This window comes from Medicago sativa, chromosome 1 (genome assembly GCF_051527215.1).
Source record: "Medicago sativa cultivar Bolivia chromosome 1, Bolivia_mono, whole genome shotgun sequence".
Taxonomy (NCBI): Eukaryota; Viridiplantae; Streptophyta; class Magnoliopsida; order Fabales; family Fabaceae; genus Medicago; species Medicago sativa.
In genome coordinates, this window is record NC_140749.1 from 68,780,443 (window position 1) to 68,801,881 (window position 21,439).

At 33.7% G+C, this 21,439-nt stretch overlaps 2 protein-coding genes across 9 annotated transcripts; both read right to left on the reverse strand.

Annotated features, from left to right (window-relative positions):
* Positions 1-1,974: 1,974 nt before the first annotated feature.
* On the reverse strand, positions 1,975-8,143 carry LOC146956755 (uncharacterized). 7 transcript variants are annotated; one of them, XM_085731242.1, is made up of 9 exons: positions 8,001-8,143; positions 6,661-7,362; positions 4,814-5,927; positions 4,304-4,556; positions 3,994-4,200; positions 3,523-3,696; positions 2,968-3,156; positions 2,762-2,875; positions 1,975-2,427 (listed from the first exon to the last, which is right to left on the reverse strand). In XM_085731242.1, exons 2-9 carry the CDS (start codon positions 7,322-7,324, stop codon positions 2,137-2,139), a joined length of 3,006 nt encoding a protein of 1,001 aa, XP_085587368.1. In that variant the 5' UTR covers positions 7,325-7,362; positions 8,001-8,143; the 3' UTR covers positions 1,975-2,136. The 7 variants fall into 7 exon arrangements, with proteins under 7 accessions (XP_085587368.1, XP_085587376.1, XP_085587353.1 ...); XM_085731250.1 differs by having other exon boundaries at positions 4,814-5,906; positions 7,969-8,143; XM_085731227.1 differs by having other exon boundaries at positions 7,969-8,143.
* A 1,477-nt stretch (positions 8,144-9,620) lies between these two features.
* On the reverse strand, positions 9,621-20,651 carry LOC146956756 (serine/threonine protein phosphatase 2A regulatory subunit B''beta-like). 2 transcript variants are annotated; one of them, XM_085731282.1, is made up of 13 exons: positions 20,035-20,651; positions 17,004-17,246; positions 16,783-16,888; positions 16,573-16,672; positions 14,389-14,494; positions 14,148-14,238; positions 13,606-13,747; positions 12,882-13,029; positions 12,261-12,370; positions 10,974-11,130; positions 10,761-10,886; positions 10,515-10,662; positions 9,621-10,030 (listed from the first exon to the last, which is right to left on the reverse strand). In XM_085731282.1, the coding sequence occupies exons 1-12, from the start codon at positions 20,182-20,184 to the stop codon at positions 10,522-10,524; spliced, it is 1,620 nt and encodes a 539-aa protein (XP_085587408.1). In that variant the 5' UTR covers positions 20,185-20,651; the 3' UTR covers positions 9,621-10,030; positions 10,515-10,521. The 2 variants fall into 2 exon arrangements, with proteins under 2 accessions (XP_085587408.1, XP_085587400.1); XM_085731274.1 differs by having other exon boundaries at positions 10,511-10,662.
* Positions 20,652-21,439: the final 788 nt, after the last annotated feature.

The following is a 21,439-nucleotide window of genomic DNA, read 5'->3' on the forward strand; positions in this document are numbered from 1 at the left end:
ATAATATCCCAAATAGACTTTCTTCCTATTAAACCAAATCAATAAATTGAAATACAAGTCTCATATTTAGTTTGTTCATCTTCAATATCCTTACACTCGGGTTTGATTGTATTGTGAGTTCAAAATCTCCTCTTGGTTGATGCTCCTTTGATCAATCCCACCATAGGCAAGTTACATCTCCCAGATAGTCAATTTCTCAAACAATATACCTATAGGCATTGTTTGCGAGTTTGGAAGGAAAGTGAGGGGAGGGGTATGGAAAAAAAAGGAAGGAGCAAGTGAGAGAAATATATGACATTGAAAGGGGAAGACTTTGGGGTTTCACTTTTCTTCATAGTACAAAACCCTCCTCATTTGGGAAACTCAAAAATTGTATTGGATGAGGGTTTTGGGGGGTTTACATGAATTCTTCAAATTTAATCTAAGTAGTTATAATATTCTTAAAATTAAAAATATATTAGTCATAAGCATTAATTTATCATTCTCTAAAAAATTACTCTTTTAAAAAATGTAAAAGATTTTACCATTTTCCCCTATATTTCCAACACTCCAAAGCCTTCCATTCCCTTCTCCTCCAAACTCGCAAACAAAACCTAAGAGACATGGGAAGAGAGTTCCACCAAACTGTTAAAATGAGCCAAGTCTAAGTCATTCATTATTTTTCACAAGTCCTCAAATTTTAAGCATTCAACTAGGCTCTCATTTACCCTCTTAAATAAGGATATATAATACCTTTTTTCCAAGTAGTTTAGTGGTTAAAATAACATTTTAAGATGAATAAGTTGGAAATCCATATTTCGAATCCTGACCATTGCATATATAATGCAATGCCCCTATCAATTGAGTTAAACTCGAGAGAACAGATAAATTTACGTCTATATTTAACCATTTGGGCTCATAATATCATCACACTAATAATATTAATTTTTAAAACATCTATAGAAAATCTTCATAGTAAATATGATTACAGCTTACACGTGAGATTAAAAAAAGTTACACTGACAGAGTATATAATAACATCCATAAAACATTTATTCCTTAACGTTTGAATATTTAGTTAAAGGGAAATGTTAAAGAGTGTCCCTTGTTAAATTATGTTATACTAGTTTAATGTAAGTTAGAATTCTGCTCTTCACGCAAACGGTTTTGCTTATTCCCAAGTGAAATGACTAAAATGCCCTTGCGTGACTTAACTCACGCTAGTGTTGAATTTGCGTGAGTTAAGTCACGCAAAAAAAAAACACACACACACACTAAAACCCAGCTGAGTTAACTCACGCTGGTTTTCAAATCCTAAAAGTGAATATATATATATATATATATATATATATATATATATATATATATATATATATATATATAACTCACTCTAATAAAGTCAAAGCATGGCTCTTTGATATGGATGCTTGAAGGAATTGATTTAAAATAGGAGTATAGCTATAGCGTGCCTGGATAAGTATTGCCACAAGATTTAAATTAATATAATTATGGTGTGATGAAAAGTAAAGTAAATATGTTGGCAGAACCGCATTCACGTTGTGAATGAAAATAGGAACATTCAAGTTAATATTCACACCATAACTTTACATCACACCATAATTATATTAATTTAAATATTGTGGCAATACTTATCAGAACCATAGCATCTTTTGCATAGTTAAATGAATTCTTCACTTTAAAAGCTGTAAAGTGAATTCTGTTAAATATTGATGAAACAAAACCAGTGTGAGTTAACCCACGCTGGGTTTTAGTGTGTGTTTTTTTTTTTTGCGTGAGTTAAGTCACGCAGGGGAATTTTGGTCATTTCACTTGGGAATGAACTAAACCGTTTGGGTAAAGAGGAAAATTCTGTAAGTTATACCAGTTGAAATTGAAAACTTTATTGTGCTCTTTTTCCAAAAGATCTTCCTTAGAATGCAAGTCAAATTATGAAATCAAAATATGTGGATACTTGTTTTATAGCTAGGGATAAAATTTCATTCACCAGGACACAATAACTTGTCATTTGCAATAAAATGTACAAGATTATAAAAGGCCATCATCATTATTACTCTTATTGTTTTAAAAAAAACTGCTATATTATAGGGTAAATTGTATACAAAATATACAAAAATTAAAAAAATGATTGAATACATGTCACTCACTACTCTTCCACACTTCTCTCAAAAGCTCATATCTAACAACCTTACGACCACCCTTTACTACTGCAAACTTTTTCTTAGGATCATCCATGCCAAGAGCAGAAAGAGGTGAATCTAATTCATCAAGTTCATCATCACTTGTATATAACTTTTTAAGCACAAATGATCCACTTCTTAATGAAGGGGTTCCCACTTCTTTAACTGAAGAAGCTGGAGGTGGTGCATAGAATGTGGAACCAGCATTGCATGGAAAGCTATTGATGGACCCTTCATCATCCTCAACATCCTAAAATCAAGAAAAAGGATAGTTAAATAATTATCTGGTTATATAATTTTTTTCTCTATCACGGTTATCAAATCGATATTCAAGTAGTGAATCGGAAGATTTATTTTTTGAATCGTGGATTGAATATAGACGCACTAAAGACTCGTATGATTTGAGTTTGGTTTTGTTTCGAATCGAGACACAACTCACATGTATAATAAGTTACTGATAACCATGTTCTCTATGTTAAAAGTTAAGGGGCTAAAACAATGCTTAGACAGATAGAGAATATAGGCATTACAGTAATTGCTTGAAGTCAAAGAGAAATAAAAAACAATGCAACAAGTTAACCAACCTCATTGTACAAGGCCTCAAGAACAGCATCCGGGACAGGTCCAGGGGAGAACTCATCGGGAACAAAGTTGTCGACGACTTGTTTTATCAATGATATGCCAAATCTCGGACATAACTATAGAAATTTTTTGCATGATGAAAATCAAAATTTGTTTACCAAAAAATAGAAATGAAAAACAGAAGTTGAAAAATAAAAAGTAATCAAACCTCTTTTCTCATAGAGCGATCTGCAAGCATATCGAGAGGAAGCATCATTAGATCACTCAACGCGTTCAGGAGAGGGAAAGGCTTGAAGGGTGATTCATATTTTGAGTCATCATTTTCATTGTTATCTTCATGAGAGTCACAATCATCAATGCCAAACAAATCTGAAAGCCATCTTGACCAGTCACCAATCTGAGTACAGACAGGGAGAAGTTACCAATAGTACATACATTGCAAATCCTTTGTGGAATTACAACAAAGCTTATCTAACTAGGTTAAGATTGTGTTTTTTATTATTAAGGTTAATATTGTGTTTTTTTCTTCAATTATTCCACCAAAACATGATAAGACACTTCACATCTTGTAAGTGCCAACAAACTTTCTTAAAGTCATCCCTAATACATATTGATATTGCTGTAAGGAAGCATGCCTTGCAGTGAAACGTATATAAAGTATGCAAGAAACATTTTTTATTGAGAATCCAAGTCAGAAGATTATGATCAATCTTGTGTTTTTTTAAAAGAAAGAAGGCTCAGAAACTCATGTTTAGTCACTCACAGCATTCTTTAGTTGTGCGCCAGCCCCAAAGCCTGATTTTCCAGATGGAATAGGAAGAACCTTAGAATCACTAATAGGGTCAGATATGGGATCCGTGGGCATCTCATCAGCTGATTCCCGAAGAATAGCATTGAACATCGCCACATCAAGTCTATTAACCAACTGTTCCATCACCTACGACACAAGAGAAATCCTATTTCAATCAGCTTCCATTTCAATTATTTTATAAATATAAGAACAATAGGAACAAATGGCCCATATCATCATTAAGAGCAAACATGAACATCTACACTATCTATCCAACTTGAAACATTTCAACAATAAACTAATAATATAACTACGAAGTTAGATATTTTGTCAGAAAAATTAAACATGTACATCTACATCCATATACATGTAAAAAAGCAGAATATAAGAATGAATCCAGCATTCAAAACATATTGCATCATGAATACGGATGTTAAATTATACCATTCTAGATATCACAGGCAAGCAGCCACAGTCAAGCCCTCCAGCTCGAAGAGGACAAAGCCTTTCACACGAATCCTTAAAAGCTCTTTTCCATAAATCAATAGAAAAGTTTCCTTGATCTTGATCACCGACAATATATCTCTTCCCATTGGTTTTCCGAGAGCTAGAGCTCTTAGCTGCTGCAGACTGCATGTATGGAGTCAGCGTCTGGCAACAGCAAACACCAAAAAGTATCAGTAAAAAGTGCAAGAGAGCATTCAGTTTCAAATGAAAGTTTATTGTGAGATGACAACAAAGCAAAAGATTGAACCTGCCACCACACTGACTCAACAATTCTAGAGAATATCCACGCTTCGACCTTTTCCAATGCGACTAAAAATGTCTCTGGATCCAGCCAGTTATGAAAGTTTTCTTCTGTATTTTCTTTTTCATGTTCATGAAGAGTGAGACCATTTACGTAACATTCTCCATTGATGCATGGACCATCGGCAAGGTCTTTATGTTCAACTCCTTTGCTCACAATTGCTCTCAGCAATATTATGTTTGAGAACCAGAATGTCAACCTATTCATGGTTACAAAACAGTAAACTAATAATTGGTACGAAATGCATGAGAATGATGAAATCTATGCTGAGGTTTTTTTGAAAATGATAACGAATCAAAAAAATTTAATAGACACAAAAAAAAAAAAAACCAATCTTTATCCCATTAGTTTTATTGCAATTTAGAACTATGAGAACACGATGATCAGTTGTATGCTCCTGAGCTATTATATCATTTCGGCATAGTTAAGAAAGTTATGGAATCAACTTTTACATACCTTGGAACATCGTTTCCACATGCTTTAGAAACCAAAACAAACCCTGAGACGATGCTCTGGGCTGCACTAGCTATTTTAGCAGGGGAGCCAGCTTTACGAGCATGGAAATAGAATCTAGACAATCGCCGAGCAGGTGCATGAACCTTGTTTGATGAGCCGTGTTCAGCAATAACTGAATACATTGAAGCCTCAAGAGCAGCAGCTTCCCTGAGCTCTTCACGAAGCCTTTCAACTTCGGCCTTCAATTCAGTATTATCATTAAGAAGGCTGCCATTGACATTAACGTCTTTATGAGTAGCAGCATCAACATGAACGCCATTTAAAGTTTTAATTTTCTCTTCCTGATCAAGGTTTTGACTCGTGATAAACTGCCCGTTGCTCTCAGTAATTTGTAAAGGAAACTTTTCATTTCTCACATCCTCGGCTTTATCATTTGTCAAAATAATTGTTGGATGTTCATGTGACTTTTTTCTTCGCAGAAGAGTATCATTATTTAATTTTCCTGCCCATGTAGATTCATCATTTGAAAAATTATTATCATGCACATTTTCTAAAATTTCATTACCCACAGTCAACTGTTTTCGTACTTTTCTTCTCTCATCCATTTTTTCTTTATCTTCCATCATACCAATGTTAGAAGCACTGCTAACTTTTTCAGGAAAACTTTCTTTATAACTATGGTTTTCTGTGCTATCTCGATTTATGCTATCCTCTGATGTCACTTGAGATTGGGAAGATATTTCAAAGTGTGGTTTCATACTTGATGAAGTGAATGGAGATGGAGCTATGTCTTTGAACCTATTACCAGTGATATCTTGCCAACGGGATCGTTGAATGTGTATTTGAATTTCAGAACTTGCATCAGCAACCTTGACTCTTCCCTCAGAAATTTTAGGGACAGAAGTCCTTCCACTCTCAGCATTTGCCATACCTGAGCGTAGAACCATAGACGAAGAGGGAGGTTCGATGGCATTGACCTGTGCGGTTTCTTCAGCCTTTGTGTTTACAGGTAACAAAGAAGTAGTACTTTCTGAGGGTTGAATACATTCTCCATTAGATCCCTTTTTTTCTCCTTCACGGATTTCGAAGATGTCTGAAATTAAATTGCAACAGGCTATTAAAAATGACAAATTAGAAAATTGCATTTTGCGCACATATCCGTCCAGACTCCAGAGATCAGGTAATCAAAATAAAAACTGTAGCGTCTGTAATATGTTTACATAGTTTCATCACTATATATCTAGTATCTACATACAATTATAAAAGAACCTAACAACACATTTAGAGTTCAAATATTAGATAATATTATGCGGAGCTAAAAATAAAATCAAAAACCAACTTTATAAGGTAATTGATATTCAAATGTTAAATGAGCAATCACAAATTTAGGAAAAAGTCATCTCATCTCCTGTTAAATGACCAACAGAACATGAATTTGTTTATACTACCTCCGTGAACCTAACAGCACATTTAGAGTTCAAAAACCAACTTTATAGGGTAATTGATATAGAAATGTAAAATGAGCATAAGTCATCTCATCTCCTGAATATGGTAAGACCAACAGAACATGAATTGCAGAAGCATACAACCAAACACAAGCATATGATCAATGCATATGTTCATACGCACAACGATAACGAAAAAAAACAATTGATACTATAAGTCTATAAAGTAAAGCATCATAGCAGTTTTTTTGTTGAGCAAAATCCAGTTAGAGTGACATAGAATCATTGTGAAATGGTCAATTACTAACAAATCATAACAAAGGAATGTCCATAAAATGTAGATTAGATTCCCTTTGCACACAAGATAAATCACTTTAGTACTTTTCACTAGAGGGCACAAACCTCTTGTAGTCTCTGAAGCAGAATTATTTGAAGGAATGTCATCAGTTTCATCATCGGTGAAAGAGGCAATTTCAATATCATCCTCCTCATCATCATCTTTAACTGACTGTGGTAGCGATACAGATTCCCTTTCTTCCTTTTCTACCGACAATTCTTTCGACAAGTTGCTGCTTGGTGATGAGCTTGAACATTCTATATCAAATGGCTGAATACTAACATACATCAACGGCTGCGTTGAACTCCTAAAAGTCTTCTTGCAGTTCAACTGAAAACTTATGGCTTTAACTTCTTTAATAATTCCAAAATCTGCAAAGTTTATAGTGGCTGATCCTAGTAGTTGGTTCTTCACTGTCCTATCATACAAATGAAACTCTAAATAGTTTTTCTTAAAACTTTCACGGTTTTTTTCTTTCTTGGACGCTTCTCTTAACATAGACACAGAAAGCTTGAAAGGTTCATTAAACTCGATTTTCCCGTTACCGACATTGGATGGTAGAGAGCCGGAATTTTGATCACCGTTTTCCCATTGAAGGAGCACAGATTGAACAGACTTTAGTGATTGTGAAGGTGGCCATGGTTTGATCTCATGAACATGGATGATGTAGTTAACTTGAATTGAATTTGAAACAGTTTTTCTACTCTTTGTTCTTATTCCCAAAACCATCTTCACCAAAAATTAACCAGTGCTATTATTCTTTGTTGCTAAATGATGAAACAAAAACACAGAAACAAAAGTTAGATAAATAATTAGGATAGTCTAATACATTTTAAACATACTTAACTTCATTAACATTAATTAACATAGTAACAAAAGGAAGTAATTATGAAAACAGCAAATAAATAATATGATTTGTATGGAGAACAAGGCAGCTATGATTAAAAGAAAAATATGAGAAGGTGAGTTAGTCTCATTCATCACCTTATTATACTAGTATGAAAGTTTGAAGCAATGCATAACATAATGTATTTTCATTGAAGAGAAATTCATTGTCACATCAAATAAGAAACAAGAAATTAAAGTGAGACTGATTCTTCATATTTTTTAATAATGAATTCATGAATGAATGAGAATTGAAAAGAGAAGATTATACTACATAAATATATTGAATGAGAAGAGACAAAAGCAACCGAGTGGAATGAGGTAAGAAATAAGAAAAATAAGATTCTATAGGCTCTAGGAGAAACAATAAATTAAGCAAAGAGTGAAAACCTGATAAACCTGAAGTAAGCTATTAACTATGAATTATGAAAGTGGTGAAATAAACAATAGTTGGAAAAATATAAATAATGAAGAGTAAGAAAACTAACCAGTAATTAAGGAAGAGGAGAAGGAAGGTAACTTGGAATGAGATCAATGAAAATTAGGTAGAATGAAATTGATAGAGAGAGTGGAGGTGGAAGCCAATAATAATGAGAGAGAGAGAGAGAGAGAAGAGAGAGAGGATTGAAAAAGGAAGAAGAAAGTGATGATGGTGATTGAAATGGCAATGCAATTGAAAAGGTTGACGGTTGAAAAGTAACAGAGTTAAGAAAAAGGAAAAGTAAAAGAGGAAAGAATAACAGAACAGAACAGAAGTAAGAAAACAAAACTAAATCAAAGCGTGTCTTCCGCAGAACACAACATGTTACATATGATTTTCTTCATTCTGGTCCCACCTTAAACACTTCTTTATTTTTTCCCGGAATATTTATTTTCTTACTTTTTTTTTTTTCACAATCAACTTCAAACAGTTTGGCAGGCAGGCCCCTACAGTATTTTTAATAATCAAAATTGAAATCTTGACAAAAAAATATTTAAATTATATGGTTGTCATACTTTTCCCATTTGTTGTTATACTGCAGACATTCACCAACAAAAGAGGTCATCATCATTCTTTTCTTTTTATTTTATTATTATTGTTATAATTAGGCTAATATTCAGTAAGATTGGATTGGCGGTCAAGAATAGAATAAGTTAATTACATTTTAAGGAAAATGTAAAGTGGAATAATAAGTTTTTGTAAGAATATAAGGATGATTTGGTAAAGAGTTAGAAAGTTGAGTGATAAATAAGACCATGGTATAAAATATTAACAATATATATATATAAAAAAAAACATAGAGTTTCACCGTTCATATTTGTAGTTTTATCCGACTCAAGATATTAGTGTCTGCAGTTGCGCGCATGACATATCTGGTTCACGCAAAATAAATATCAATCCAAACATACCTTTTGTATTCAATTATAGCTAATATAGGTAGATTTGAATAAGTAAATTGTAATGTAAGTCCTAGTCCTTGTTTGAGGCTTCTGTCTTGCCTTAAATTGAAGTGACCTTCATCTATTTTTCTATTTTCTTATATTAATTAATAATAAAATGTCTAGAAAGAGTTCAATATTGTCACTACAAATCATCATTATTAAGTCATTACATTTTCTCATTTGTCTTACACCATCAAAGGTTTAGAAAGTGATGTAGTTTTTCTTATAATTTAGCAATTAACAGCCTAAACTTAACAAATACAATTGAGTAAATTTAAAAGAAAAGAAACGTCTTGAACTGGCTGTACTTGTACATCGAAGGAGAGAACAAAAAGTTGAGTTGGTTTAACCACCAAGTTCTTATAATCAGTTAACTTAACCTGCTCACTTACCATAATGGTTGAGTGACCATGATAGGATTGCATGGAGGATTCCTAATAAGAATTATAGTTTAGGTTTAATCTTTCATAAGATTATTAGTGTTTGAAGGTTTAGTTATTTCTAATTTACTCTATCTAAACTTTAAATACAACTGTACTAACTAACATAACAAAGAAATTTCAACTTTCTGGTTATACATCCTCTTCATGCACTTTGAAAACATTAGATAACTTCCATTAAGAAACATCTATTGTTGAATTTTAGAAAACTAAACTACCCACACGTCATTTATATGATTGAAAGTTGAAACTTGATGATATACACAACACTACGATGGTTTAGTTATATTTCAGTGTATCTTCACTATATAGTAAAAACTAAAGAAACAATTTGAAAGTTTAGTACAATTAATTGTGAAAATTTTAGTAAGAAAACAAAACCATGAAAACAACCAAAACTCAAAAGGGATGAACCAAAAACCCTCCAGTTACTTTTTACAGAAATTAAATTCCATATGGATTAGTCTAAAAAATAGTATATGAACAAGAACAATAAATCTGCACCAGCTTGTACCCTGTAGCTATTCTCATTTCCTTTACTGGACAAATTTCAGGAGAACCTCTCCAGAGCACTCAATTAGACATCTACCTCCAATACCAATACCTCCAAATGCATAGTACTCCCACTCCCATGTTCAAATGGTAGAGTGTGAAGATTCTTAGAAGCACAACTTAGCCTTTGATTCACCTACAAGTTATGATATCCATTAGGTAGTGCAAGAAATACCATATATGTATATTTTATAATAAAAAGTTTAGATCAGTTGGATCCCGAGAGCACTAGCAGAGTCGAGGAAAGTCTCATGAATCAAATGACGCTTACAAAGGTATTTACATTTACCTTCGGACAAGGTTCTTAAATCGGTAGCGAGATTCAACCTCACGTCCTTATGGAATATGAGCCGAGTCCTTACCAATTACGTATATGTTTGGATAGGCAGTAAGTTTGGCAAAATCATGGTGAATCACGATTTTGCTGAAGCTACGAAGTGTTTTCTTTTTTAAACAACTTGCAATGGCTCATTGTGATTCTGCCATTCTTACCGCGAACCCAAACATGCACTAGACCAACCTCTGCTGGTAAATACAATATATTTATTATGTATATTAAGAATAAAGATATATTAAATGAATGAATATGTGACATGCAAAGCACTACTCAACCTACCTACTTGAACTTCAGAAAGGGGCCTCAAGTGATTCTTCCCAGACATCTCCACTGGCATTTGACATATCTTCACCGTCTTCTTCCATAGAAAGCCTAATATACTCTCTATGCGCAAAACGGTCCCACTCGGTCATCTTTGGATCCTCACGTTCCTGTACAACAAAGTGCCCTCCTTGTCATTAGAATTTACCAACAAATATTGCCAAAGGTCTTCATTGATAGTGAAATAGGACCTAAGACTTGCTTCTACCTGACGTATAAGAAAGGGATCACGAGATTCAAAAGCGATAAACTTGTTGAGATTGAAAAGAATGTTGAAAACATTTCCAGAAAGTTTGCTGCTTTTCACATCTCGTAATGTGATATATCCTTCACTCTGCAAACATAGGACAGTTACCACATGCTATACAGTAGAGCAATAAAAACAAAACCAAAGAAGCAAGAACGTGAATAAATGAGAGACCTCTGGTCCAATCATATCAACAAGCTGACATAATATATCTTCGAAAAGCACTGGCTCTTGGGCCATACATTCCATCCGATGCAACTGCTCCTCATAAAAGAACAGCATTTCATTTGGTGTCAACACTCCATTTCCATCCAAATCAATGCATCTGAACCTACAAGGTTTATGAAGAATAAAATCTATAAGATTCAATTTAATTTAATTTAATTTAAAGGCTGAGGAAGATAGGGTTAATAGTTTATTGAAAGTGAAACATGGCACTGGATCTTCAATAAATTTAAAAGTATTCTTTAGAAAGAAAAAAAAGGAAGACTAAAGAAAGAATTTGACCAGCTGAAACTAGCTCGTGTCAGTCGTCACATGTTTTAGGCTAGTTTTCACAGGTTTTGAAATTAACTAGGTTTTTCGTTGAATAGATCATACACCTATACAGTATCCAGTTCAAAGACGTCTAATTAGCTTAGTCTAGCCTGGTTTTGAAAGCAATGTTCCAGCTAATCTGAAGCATAGATAGAGTTATTTAAAAAGGGACAGCAAGCTTATGCAGGCGGGGTACTGATTTGTAATTGATAATGCAGAGTAGTAAAAAACAATGCTTGAAAAGTTGAAATCACACTGCAATTGATTGAATCAGAAGAGTCTCGATTTAATAAATTAACAATAACAATTGAACAATTACAATACAGAAGAAGAGCATAAAAAACAACGGTATGATAAACGAACCACAAGAAAGAACCACTATAAAGCACATGAAAAGTTGTCACCATCGTCATTATTATTATTATGATTATCATTATCATTATTTTAATTTTCTTATCATCACTGTTATCGTCATCGTTGGCGTTGTTGTTTTGGTTAGAATATCTGAAATATATTATAACATCTTTATAATATTATCTCCTAATATTAGTTTTCATAAAACTTGGTCATTATCATAATTTGATTCGTGATTTACCTATTAATTTATTTAGAATTAGGAGTCCTGTATTTGTATGCCTATAAATAAGGGTTAGTGTTTAGAATTTTGTATCAAGTTAATATCAAATCATTATCAATTATATTTGACCCTTAAAATATGTTTTTCTTATTCTTCTCATTCTTTTATCTAAACCATCATACCTTTAACAATAATTATAAGTTACTTCGGTATAATTGTATAAATCAAATGGTTGAGAAAATAACTAGCTTTCGTTTATCATCCAAGTTGACATATATCAGTCAAGACGTACGATTTTCTATGCTGCTAAAAGGATCTCCAGTATTTGAGAAGGCTAGGGAGTATACCAGTATTCCAGACTAGGTTCAGACGACTTATCTTCCTCTGCAAGTATGAAATGAACAAAATCTTCATAGTTCATCTTCCCTTCAACTTTACTGCTAAATTTTCGCGGAACCTGTCTCAGTTTTAGCATAAATAAGACATACAAAAATATAAAATATGGAATAGAATTGATTGATTGATGAAACAGTTATCAGGCTCAGGACTCATCATTAAACAAAAGATTTTGAATTTATTTGCAAATAAAGTTCCACATTTAGAATACCTTCAAAATGAACGGAACTCGTTCTTGTTTAAGCCATTTACATTATTACCCTTTGAGTTAGACTATGCAATGTAGAGAAACTGATAAGGGAAAAATTATCAACTTCAATAATTAAAACTAAAATCAAATCTTATAACCAAGTTTGAGTGGACTTCTAAACAATCACAACATAAAGCAAAAGGATTCAAAGTCAGATAAGAATATATCTTAACACTTTCCAAACAAAGAATTTAATTTATAAATCAAATCAATCCCTAAAGTTATTTTTTCCGAACACAGAATTCACGGTACAAGCCCGGCATAGCCATACACAGTAAAACTAAACTTGGCATGCTAACAAAGATGGAAAATACAAACAGACCTGGGAAAAAATTCTATCAACAATCCGATATGTAAGAGAATGGTTCCCATATTTAATAAGGTTCTCTCTGTCAATGAAAAAGTCGTGATCTGTGTCGAGCTCCCAAAATTTGCAGTAAATGACGTAGAAGTGCTCATATGAGAAGTACCTGAAATTTCACCAGAGAACAATTGTAGCAAACAGAAATAAGCAAAGAAAAATCAAACTCTGTAGAGACAACTAAACTGGAAATGAAAATCAATCATGGGCTTGCACATCTTTGGTTATTTGTATGTAATGCATTCATTCAGATCTAGAGTACAGAGAAAACACAATAACAATCTTTTGATTCAGAATTCAGAGTATCTCCACCAGTTTCTCTTGTCATTTCCGAAATTTCCAGCATTTTCTTTGGTAATATTGATTTTTTTTTTGGATAAGCAAATATTAGTTAGTTTCTATGTTCTTTTTCAGGGTTTGAACCCTGGATCTCTTTAAAACTCCTTCGTGTCCCTTGGCTCACCAACCGAGCTAGCTACGCGGGACTGTAACCTTGAATTCTATTATGGTGTTCTTTGCTTCTCTCGGGGGATCTACTTGAGTTAAGGGTCAGAGTTTGGGTATGGAATCTTCGAGTTTTATTCCTCCAGCAGTTTGCTTAATAGAGGAGCAAGGACTAAGATGGCATGTTTTTTAAGTAAAAAATATAGTTGATTTTTCAAACATTTTCAGCTAAAACCTTTACCTCAGAACTTTATTAATATCTTCTTCTTCATCTACATGCAGCATGGCATCAATTAGATTCCCACGCTTCAACTCCCTTAGAGTAAGTCGGCCATTTCCTGATCTATTCATGTAGTAAAATATTCTATGTATGACAGTCTCAGCTGTTTTAACAACAACAAAAAACAACAGTGAGAAATACCCCGAGAACATTTTTGAAAACATATAAAATATATGTGATGTAAATAAAGATAGATTATGATAATATTATGAGATAGTCAGCATTCTAGCATGCCCGCCCCAAAAGAAAAATAATGGGAAGGAAAAGAAAAAATTAAAGTAAATCATATCTTAATTGGAAAATCTTATTGTCAGACATTTCATTGGAAATTATCCCCAAAATAAGATATCAATAGTGTTCCAACCAGGCCAATCAGAATTAGATATTGGGCAAGGCTGGTGACTAAGAGATCTGATTATTTAAGAACCAAATTATATATATATAAAAAATTCAGACATAAAAACAAAACAAAGTAATAATCTAAATAATAAGATCATACATACCATATCTTTCCTGAAATTCAGGTGTGCTTTGCAAAAACTCCAATCCAGGATGAGAGGACAATAGTTCCCTCAAGATAGGTTTGAAATCATCCTACATTAAGAATAGAAAACGTATACACATTTCTCATTCTAATGTATAGCATTTTAGTATGCTCTTAATAATTCATGTTGAGAGTTGAGAGATAAACAGCAAAATACTTAAGGAGTAAGGGTATGACAGCTTATATAAAACAAAACAAACCTGTACAAGGTATGTTCGATGTGGCTGCTTCAGTATGGTATATATTTGTGTCGGTAAATCCATGGCTAACATGTTGCCTCGAATCCAATAGTCAATAAATTGATCCCTAAAATATATATGAAATGGTAAAGCCATCAGTCCAACAGGACCAAATGTTTACAGAAACAACTTCATAGCAAATAATATCAAATCTGTTACCCTTCTAGTTCTCAACAAAAGCCACACATGATCTATTACGATAAAAGAAGTTTTGCACATACAGTAAATTTCATAATAAAAAAACGAACTGGAAAACTGAGGGTGGCATTTTCCCCGGATAATTTTGAAAATGACTGCAACAATTCATCTAAAAACGAACAGGTGATGCTTTCCTGGTTAATTAGTTAAAGGGGTCTTAATTCTTAATTCAACTGAAATATCCAACTTTTCTTAATTCTTGTGATGTGAATTAGTTAAAGGGGTCTTATATATAGTGAGAAAGGTAGTAATTAGTAAATAATAACCAATAAGAGATCAGGTAAAAGAAATAATGCTTTTCTCACACACATATTTTGTTGTTAATATATTACGAGTGACATATTTCAAAAACTAATTAAAAATATATTATGATATACATCATACACCACTTGTCAAAAATTAACAATGACTGAACAGATAATGTGATAAAAACTATATCAGATATTATTTTCATTAGTCTATTGAATAGTAAATGATATGAACTAATAATGATGTCGATAATGAATTTTTCAATTTGAGTTAGTTTAGTGTTTTGTTTTAGAGGTTAGCCTCCTTGTTGTGTTATTTTTTATGTACACACACACACACACACACACAAACATGTGTGTTGTGTGTATATGTAAAATTTTGCATTTTGCGTAGGACCTAACTATCCATGTTACGATCATCCAGAAACAATCTTTCACCCCCTCTTTAAGTTTGAAAACATTACCTCCATCTTTATCTTTTATAGACTATAGTCCTACACGGAGTTACCCAGAAGTGTCACCAAGAACTACCAACTTTAGTTGTGTAAATTACTAAATTCAAAATTCACTTCAATTCAAACAACAAAGAGCGAGTCCAGTTTATGAGTCCTAAAAAATAATTCTGAAATCACCACCCATAAAATAGTCAAACCACCAAGGGGAGTATTTTCCCTGGGTTAGTATTGTCATCCAAACATAAATGATATCATTAGAGTATCAGTGATGGCTGAGCTAAGGTTAAGCTACTTTTTTTTTCCTTCAAGCAATGTTTTAAAAACAAAACCAGATAGTTCGATTGAACCGTGAACGGGCACCGTCTACGGTACAGTTAAAAGGGAAGCCCGGTGCACTAAAGCTCCCGCATACGCAGGGTCCGGGAAGGGGTCCCACCAATTGGTGTATTAAACAATCTGTCTGCGGTTCGGTTATTTAAACAATTTGATTGTGGTTTTGTCCCAGTTAGAGTGGATTAAAGAAGTTGAACCATGACTCAGAGGTCTCGCTGGTTCGATGTCCGGTTCAGTTTTTAAAACATTGCTTCACAGGAAAGAATGGGATGTTAGAAAATTAAAGTACATCAAACAGTCGTAAACCCTATGGAGCATAACCTATTCAGTCAAAAATTATAAACACTTTCCAACTGCTTATTTTATCTGCAAGAGGAATGCTAGCAACACTCATTTTTGAACACTCTCTCTATCGAGGAATGCTAGCAACACTCACTTTTGAACACTCTCTCTAACACTCACTCTTTTATTGGATGGAATAAATGTATGTCCCACCACTTTGTGTGGGTTCTATTTCCAATGTGTAGACCCACAATGATTTAAACCAATAAGAGAGTGAGTATTAGAGTGTGTGTTCAAAAGAGAGTGTTGCTAGCACTACTCTTATCTGCAAACATCTGTCAGCCCTATTTTCCTTATCCTTATAAGGTGATGCTATTAAGGACACTAAAAGTAGATTTTTTTTATTGGAAAGAACAATCTTTAAACTTTAAAAAAGTTGAATGCACAATTTTTCAAGAAAATATTACTATATTAGTTTCCTTAACTTGTGCCCTTAGGCACTCATTAACATTTCCCTTAAAAGAAACAGCATCTATACAAAAATTAGAGCTAAATCTAATATAAATTCAGAAAGCTTCATGTGATGCAATGACCTATTATGATGAAAAGTCCAATAAGAGATTTGGTACCTTGTTATGGTTCCTGTCAAATTGACATCAATCTTTTTGAAAAGAGCAGTCGAGAAAAATGATGGAATTTTGCAAATCTCTTTCGTAAAAGACTTGAATTCTGACATTAGAATACAATAACTAGGTTGAAAAAAAGAACTAGTATTTCTCCAGAATAATGTTGTAATTGAGAATATAGAACCAATAAGCTCACAAATATCATGTTCTTACCGAGTAATTGCAATCCATCCATATGACCATAAAATCGATTATCAACTTGAAACACAAAATGGTCTTTTATTTCATTTGGAGGTGGACGACCGTTTTTGAAGTAAAACTGCAAAGATTCAAAGTAATGCTAATAAACCATAAAAGGAATTAATCTTTTCTAGACATAACCAAATTTTTTTTAGGAAAAAGAACAAATGATTAGTTAAGACAATGACAAATACCTGAGGAATGATCTCCCTTACAGGTTCACGGAGTACTTTTAGTGGAGAACCTAATGAAGAAGGGCTAGTTCTCTGTTTCATGGTTCGTGGGGAACCAGACGAACTGCGTGGCGAAAGTGGTGGTGTACTCGCAGCAGGAAATAAGGAAGGTAACGGGTTGATTGAAAGAGCATTTGTATTTGTTGAGTTCTCAAGTGCACTAAACGGAACTCCAGCCTTTGCGTCAGCAAGCAATGACTTCACCTGCATTAAGAACGCATCCATGAAGAAATAAAATCCTGAAGGAAATATGCATAAAATACAGTTATGCAGATTAAACAAACAAGCACGCAAAAAAGAAATGGAAATGCTTTTGTAGAGGAAAATTTGGAAATAGATTAAAACATATCTAGTGCTAGGGCCTAGGGCAGCATAATATAAGAACTCATCAGCCTTGCTAATAAATTTACACAATTCATGGGATATTGAGCCATAAATTTACATAATATAAGAACTACATAGCTCAATATTGAGCCATATCTGAATCATGTAAGAGACGTAAAATAAATTTTAATTTTAATATTTACACTATTCATTTATACGGAAATTTAAAGTTTTATAACAAAACAACAAGGCCATGGCAGATTGCAGCGACAGAACTTTGAAAGACCACAATTTTAACTGTGGCAGAACTTGCACAGGGGCAACAGTAATGAATCTAGTGATCATGGAGGAAAAAGCAAAAATTTCTTTAAAAAAATCAGGAAAAAAAGGGGTTTGGGTCATGGTAACAGCCTCTGGTGTAAAAAACAGGGTAAGGCTGCGTACAATACACCAAATGGTGGGACCCCTTCCCGGACCCTGCATATGCGAGAGCTTTAGTGCACCGGGTTGCCCTTTTTTTATGTACTGCAGCCTATTGGGTTGCTATTTGCAATGTAGGGATAGGGATGGATCACACTGTCACGGAGGTTAAAGCAGAATTATAGGAAAAAAACCATTTAGACAAACATGTGTAATTAAAACCTGTTTTACAATACTCTTTTAAGAACCCAGCTGCACATAGATCATCAGCATGCAAATTTTCTGCCATCTCATATCAAACTCACTCTCTCTGTCCATCTCCTTTGCCATCTCACGCCAAAATCACCTGCTCACACATCGTTGGTGGGCAACCAATCTCCATTAAACTGCAATTTTCTTGGTGCCTCTATATTCTTTTGTTCTCTTATGTCTACCTCTCTATCCTTCTATCTGTCTTGTCCACTACATCCCCCTCTGTTCTGAGTTTTTTTCTTTTTTTCTTTTGTTACTCCATTGAAGAGAATCTACCCTCTTTGTTCAATGGTTCTCCTCTCTATTCTGCTCCCTCTATTATTATTATTATTATTATTATTATTATTATTATCAATCTCACCATTCTGTTTGTTGTCAGTAGTTTGAATATTGGCAGGTGAAACTCACTTAAGTAACCCTCACTATTTCGCATTTTGTTTAGTGTCCTTGCATACATCTCCTTATAGTCCAATTAACGAGTCTCCCTATTCTACTTGTTGTATGCGGTTCTACTAATGGCAAGTTAGCATCACCATTCGGCAATTATTTCATATATATGTATATTATAACAGTTACACTTCCGCCATACACCACAATGCCATCTGCCATATTGTTGTGGTAGATCTTTGGCTAGCTGCCACAAACCGGCATCCACTGCTAGTAAAATAGATACAACTGTCTACAAGCACTGTAGAAGATGATTCCTAAAGTAAAACTTCTCTATAAGATGGTGATTAAAATGAACGCAACAAAAGAACAAATTGTCTGTCTATTGTCAGAACACAACAAATTCAGAAACATATGAGCATTCAAAATGCTAAATTTAATGCACAAGCTTTTGAAATCACTTGCCATGCCTCAAAAGTCATCTTGAAAATAGAGGAAAGTTCCACGACTAAATTATGGCCACAGAAGAGTTCAATTATACAAAACACGTTAAAATGGAAACCACTTTCTACGGCTGGCTGATGGGAGTCTTAAAGTTTAATCAAGGAAGAGAAGAGAGTCGTTAACTGTGTTTGAAAGTATAAAAGCAAAAATGGAGTATTACATGGTCCTTTTGACGTCTCTTACAGGGTCATGTAAGAGACATCAAAATGAATTCACACTATTCATGAGACAGCTTATACCTTTTATACGGAAAGTTAAAGTTTTATAACAACCACGGAAGGGCCATGGCAGATTGCAGTGACAGAAATCTGTAAGCCCCCAATTGGCAGTACCGTGGAAGGACTTGCATAGTGGCAACAGCAATGAATATAGTGAACATGGCGGAAAAAGAGGAAATTTCTTTAGAAAATCAGGAAAAAAGGGGGTTTGGGTCATGTGACCTGACCTCACCTGAACCCAGACCCCAAATAAGAGAAAACCCTAAAAAAACTTAAATCCAGAGACTCTCTTCTCTCACTACTGTTCTATTTGAGGTCCTAAAACCGAATTAAAGAAACTCTTTAAAAAAACTAATGTATTTGGGGTCGATATTATACACAATAAAGCTACTTAAAAAGGGAGAAACACTCAGATAAGAAGTTTTTACGACATAGCATACACAACATCAAAAAAAAACCTAATACTATACTGTAATTTCCTTTTTCTTCTATAGAACTTTTCTGATTCTACAATAATCTAAGGGTGTTCCTTCCAAACTTAAACAGTAACAATCACATTTTACTCCAATTTCACTAACTAACCCCCCCCCCCCCCCCCCCCCCCCCCAATGATACAATTCAAAAACACTTTCAATTTGCACAAAACTGTACATATTCCCCATTTTAGTCCAATTTCACTAACCATAAAGCAACAGCACAAACATCAGACATGAAACTGACACATAAACACCGATAATGCATTAAAAAATAGCATAATTGAATGCAGCCACATGTGTCTGTGTCACGCACGTCAGACACGGTTTCAATCAGAAATGTCAGTGCTACAGAGTACATTCATAAATAAAACTACAACTAGTTCAGTTCAAATCAACTATATATGTATGTACCAGGCGACAAGTATCAGGAAGTGAAAGCCACTGCGAGAAAAGCTCCTCAGCAACAAAGGGACTCGATTTCAATGCAAAAGGAGACACTTCTTGAAGCTGCAACATATCTGGGTCCAAAGATTCCAACTTCCCAGTTTCGTCCACATCCATCACAACACAATTCAATCTCTCATACACTTAACAACCCTAATTCAATCACAAATTCGAAACTTCACCAAAAACCCTAAACCCCACTTCTTCAACAATCACTTCAATTCCTTCACTTGTTCTTCTTCTATCAATTGGGTGAGTAAAACCCAGTTACCAAGTTCGCAACTTTCAGCGAAAAAAGATCATGGGTCACCACGAACTACGAAAAAAATCTTGATTGTCGTTTTGTGCAATTGTTGAGGAAAATGAACACGACCCAGGATTGAAAATTGTAGGGAATTTGTAAGCATGAGAGGAAGATGAAGAATCAGAGAGGGAAAATTTCTCAAGAGATGAGAAAATTCGAGTGTGAAATAGTGAAGAAATGAAAATGAATAGAAGAAAGAGAAAAAGAAAACCCTTGTTTGGTTGGTTTGAGGTTTGAAAAAGAAATGAGAAATGAGAGAGGGAATGGAAATGGTAATGATGAGAGAGAAACAGTAGAGAGAGTGTGTGTTGTTTTTATCTGTTGATTGTGTGACTGGGATGAGTTGGTAATTGCAATTAACAAAGACTTGATCAAAAAAATATTGCAATTAACAAGTTGTATGAAATTTTAAAAATGTTTTTTTTTCTTCACTTTGGTGGACTAACTTTGAATATTTTCATGTGGGAAAAAAGAAAAGATGATGAGTTTTTTAATTAGGTTTGTTTTTGTGTTTGTTTTCAATCGGATGTAGATAAAGTCTGATTAAAAATTGTTTCATTCACATGCTAAATTTAGATTCTTTCGAATGATTCGTTTCTTGATGGAGCTCGTTAACTACTTGATCTTGATCACTTGATTTGATTTTGTGTTTATTTGAAATTGAAAATGGAGAATGTTTTTTATGATTTATAAAAGTATGTGATAATTCTTTTTAATTTTGAAGAAGAAATGTTTGGTAACAACTTTATCTTCGTTTTTTTTTTACAAAAACTTTATCTTCGTTATAACCTTACATTTTGATCATCTCTAAATTCCACAACATGGACATAAGTTGTTTGGATTATATGATTCTAACGGCAATTGTTTACATTGTACAATTCAGACATTACCATAATCAAGATTGATAAAATACTTATCTTTTTTGAAGATTGATCTCACCTTTTTTATTTCACACTTTTGCACGATTTCCATGCCTTTAGTATGAACTTTCATATTCTCAAGAAAATATTGGAAAAGGATCGTAACACGAGCAATCTTTTAAATGTACTCAACTACAAACAATCAGTT

Coding starts and splice junctions, on each gene's coding strand:
- LOC146956755 (XM_085731242.1), bottom strand. CDS start 7,324: ATGGTTTTGGGAATAAGAACAAAGAGTAGAAAAACTGTTTCAAATTCA. Junction 4,201..4,303: donor TTGAGTCAGTGTGGTGGCAG/GTTCAATCTTTT, acceptor TGCTGTTGCCAG/ACGCTGACTCCATACATGCA. Junction 2,876..2,967: donor ATCGCTCTATGAGAAAAGAG/GTTTGATTACTT, acceptor AAATTTCTATAG/TTATGTCCGAGATTTGGCAT.
- LOC146956756 (XM_085731282.1), bottom strand. CDS start 20,184: ATGGATGTGGACGAAACTGGGAAGTTGGAATCTTTGGACCCAGATATG. Junction 16,673..16,782: donor GGATGGATTGCAATTACTCG/GTAAGAACATGA, acceptor TTCTAATGTCAG/AATTCAAGTCTTTTACGAAA. Junction 13,748..14,147: donor TGAATTTCAGGAAAGATATG/GTATGTATGATC, acceptor TTGTTAAAACAG/CTGAGACTGTCATACATAGA.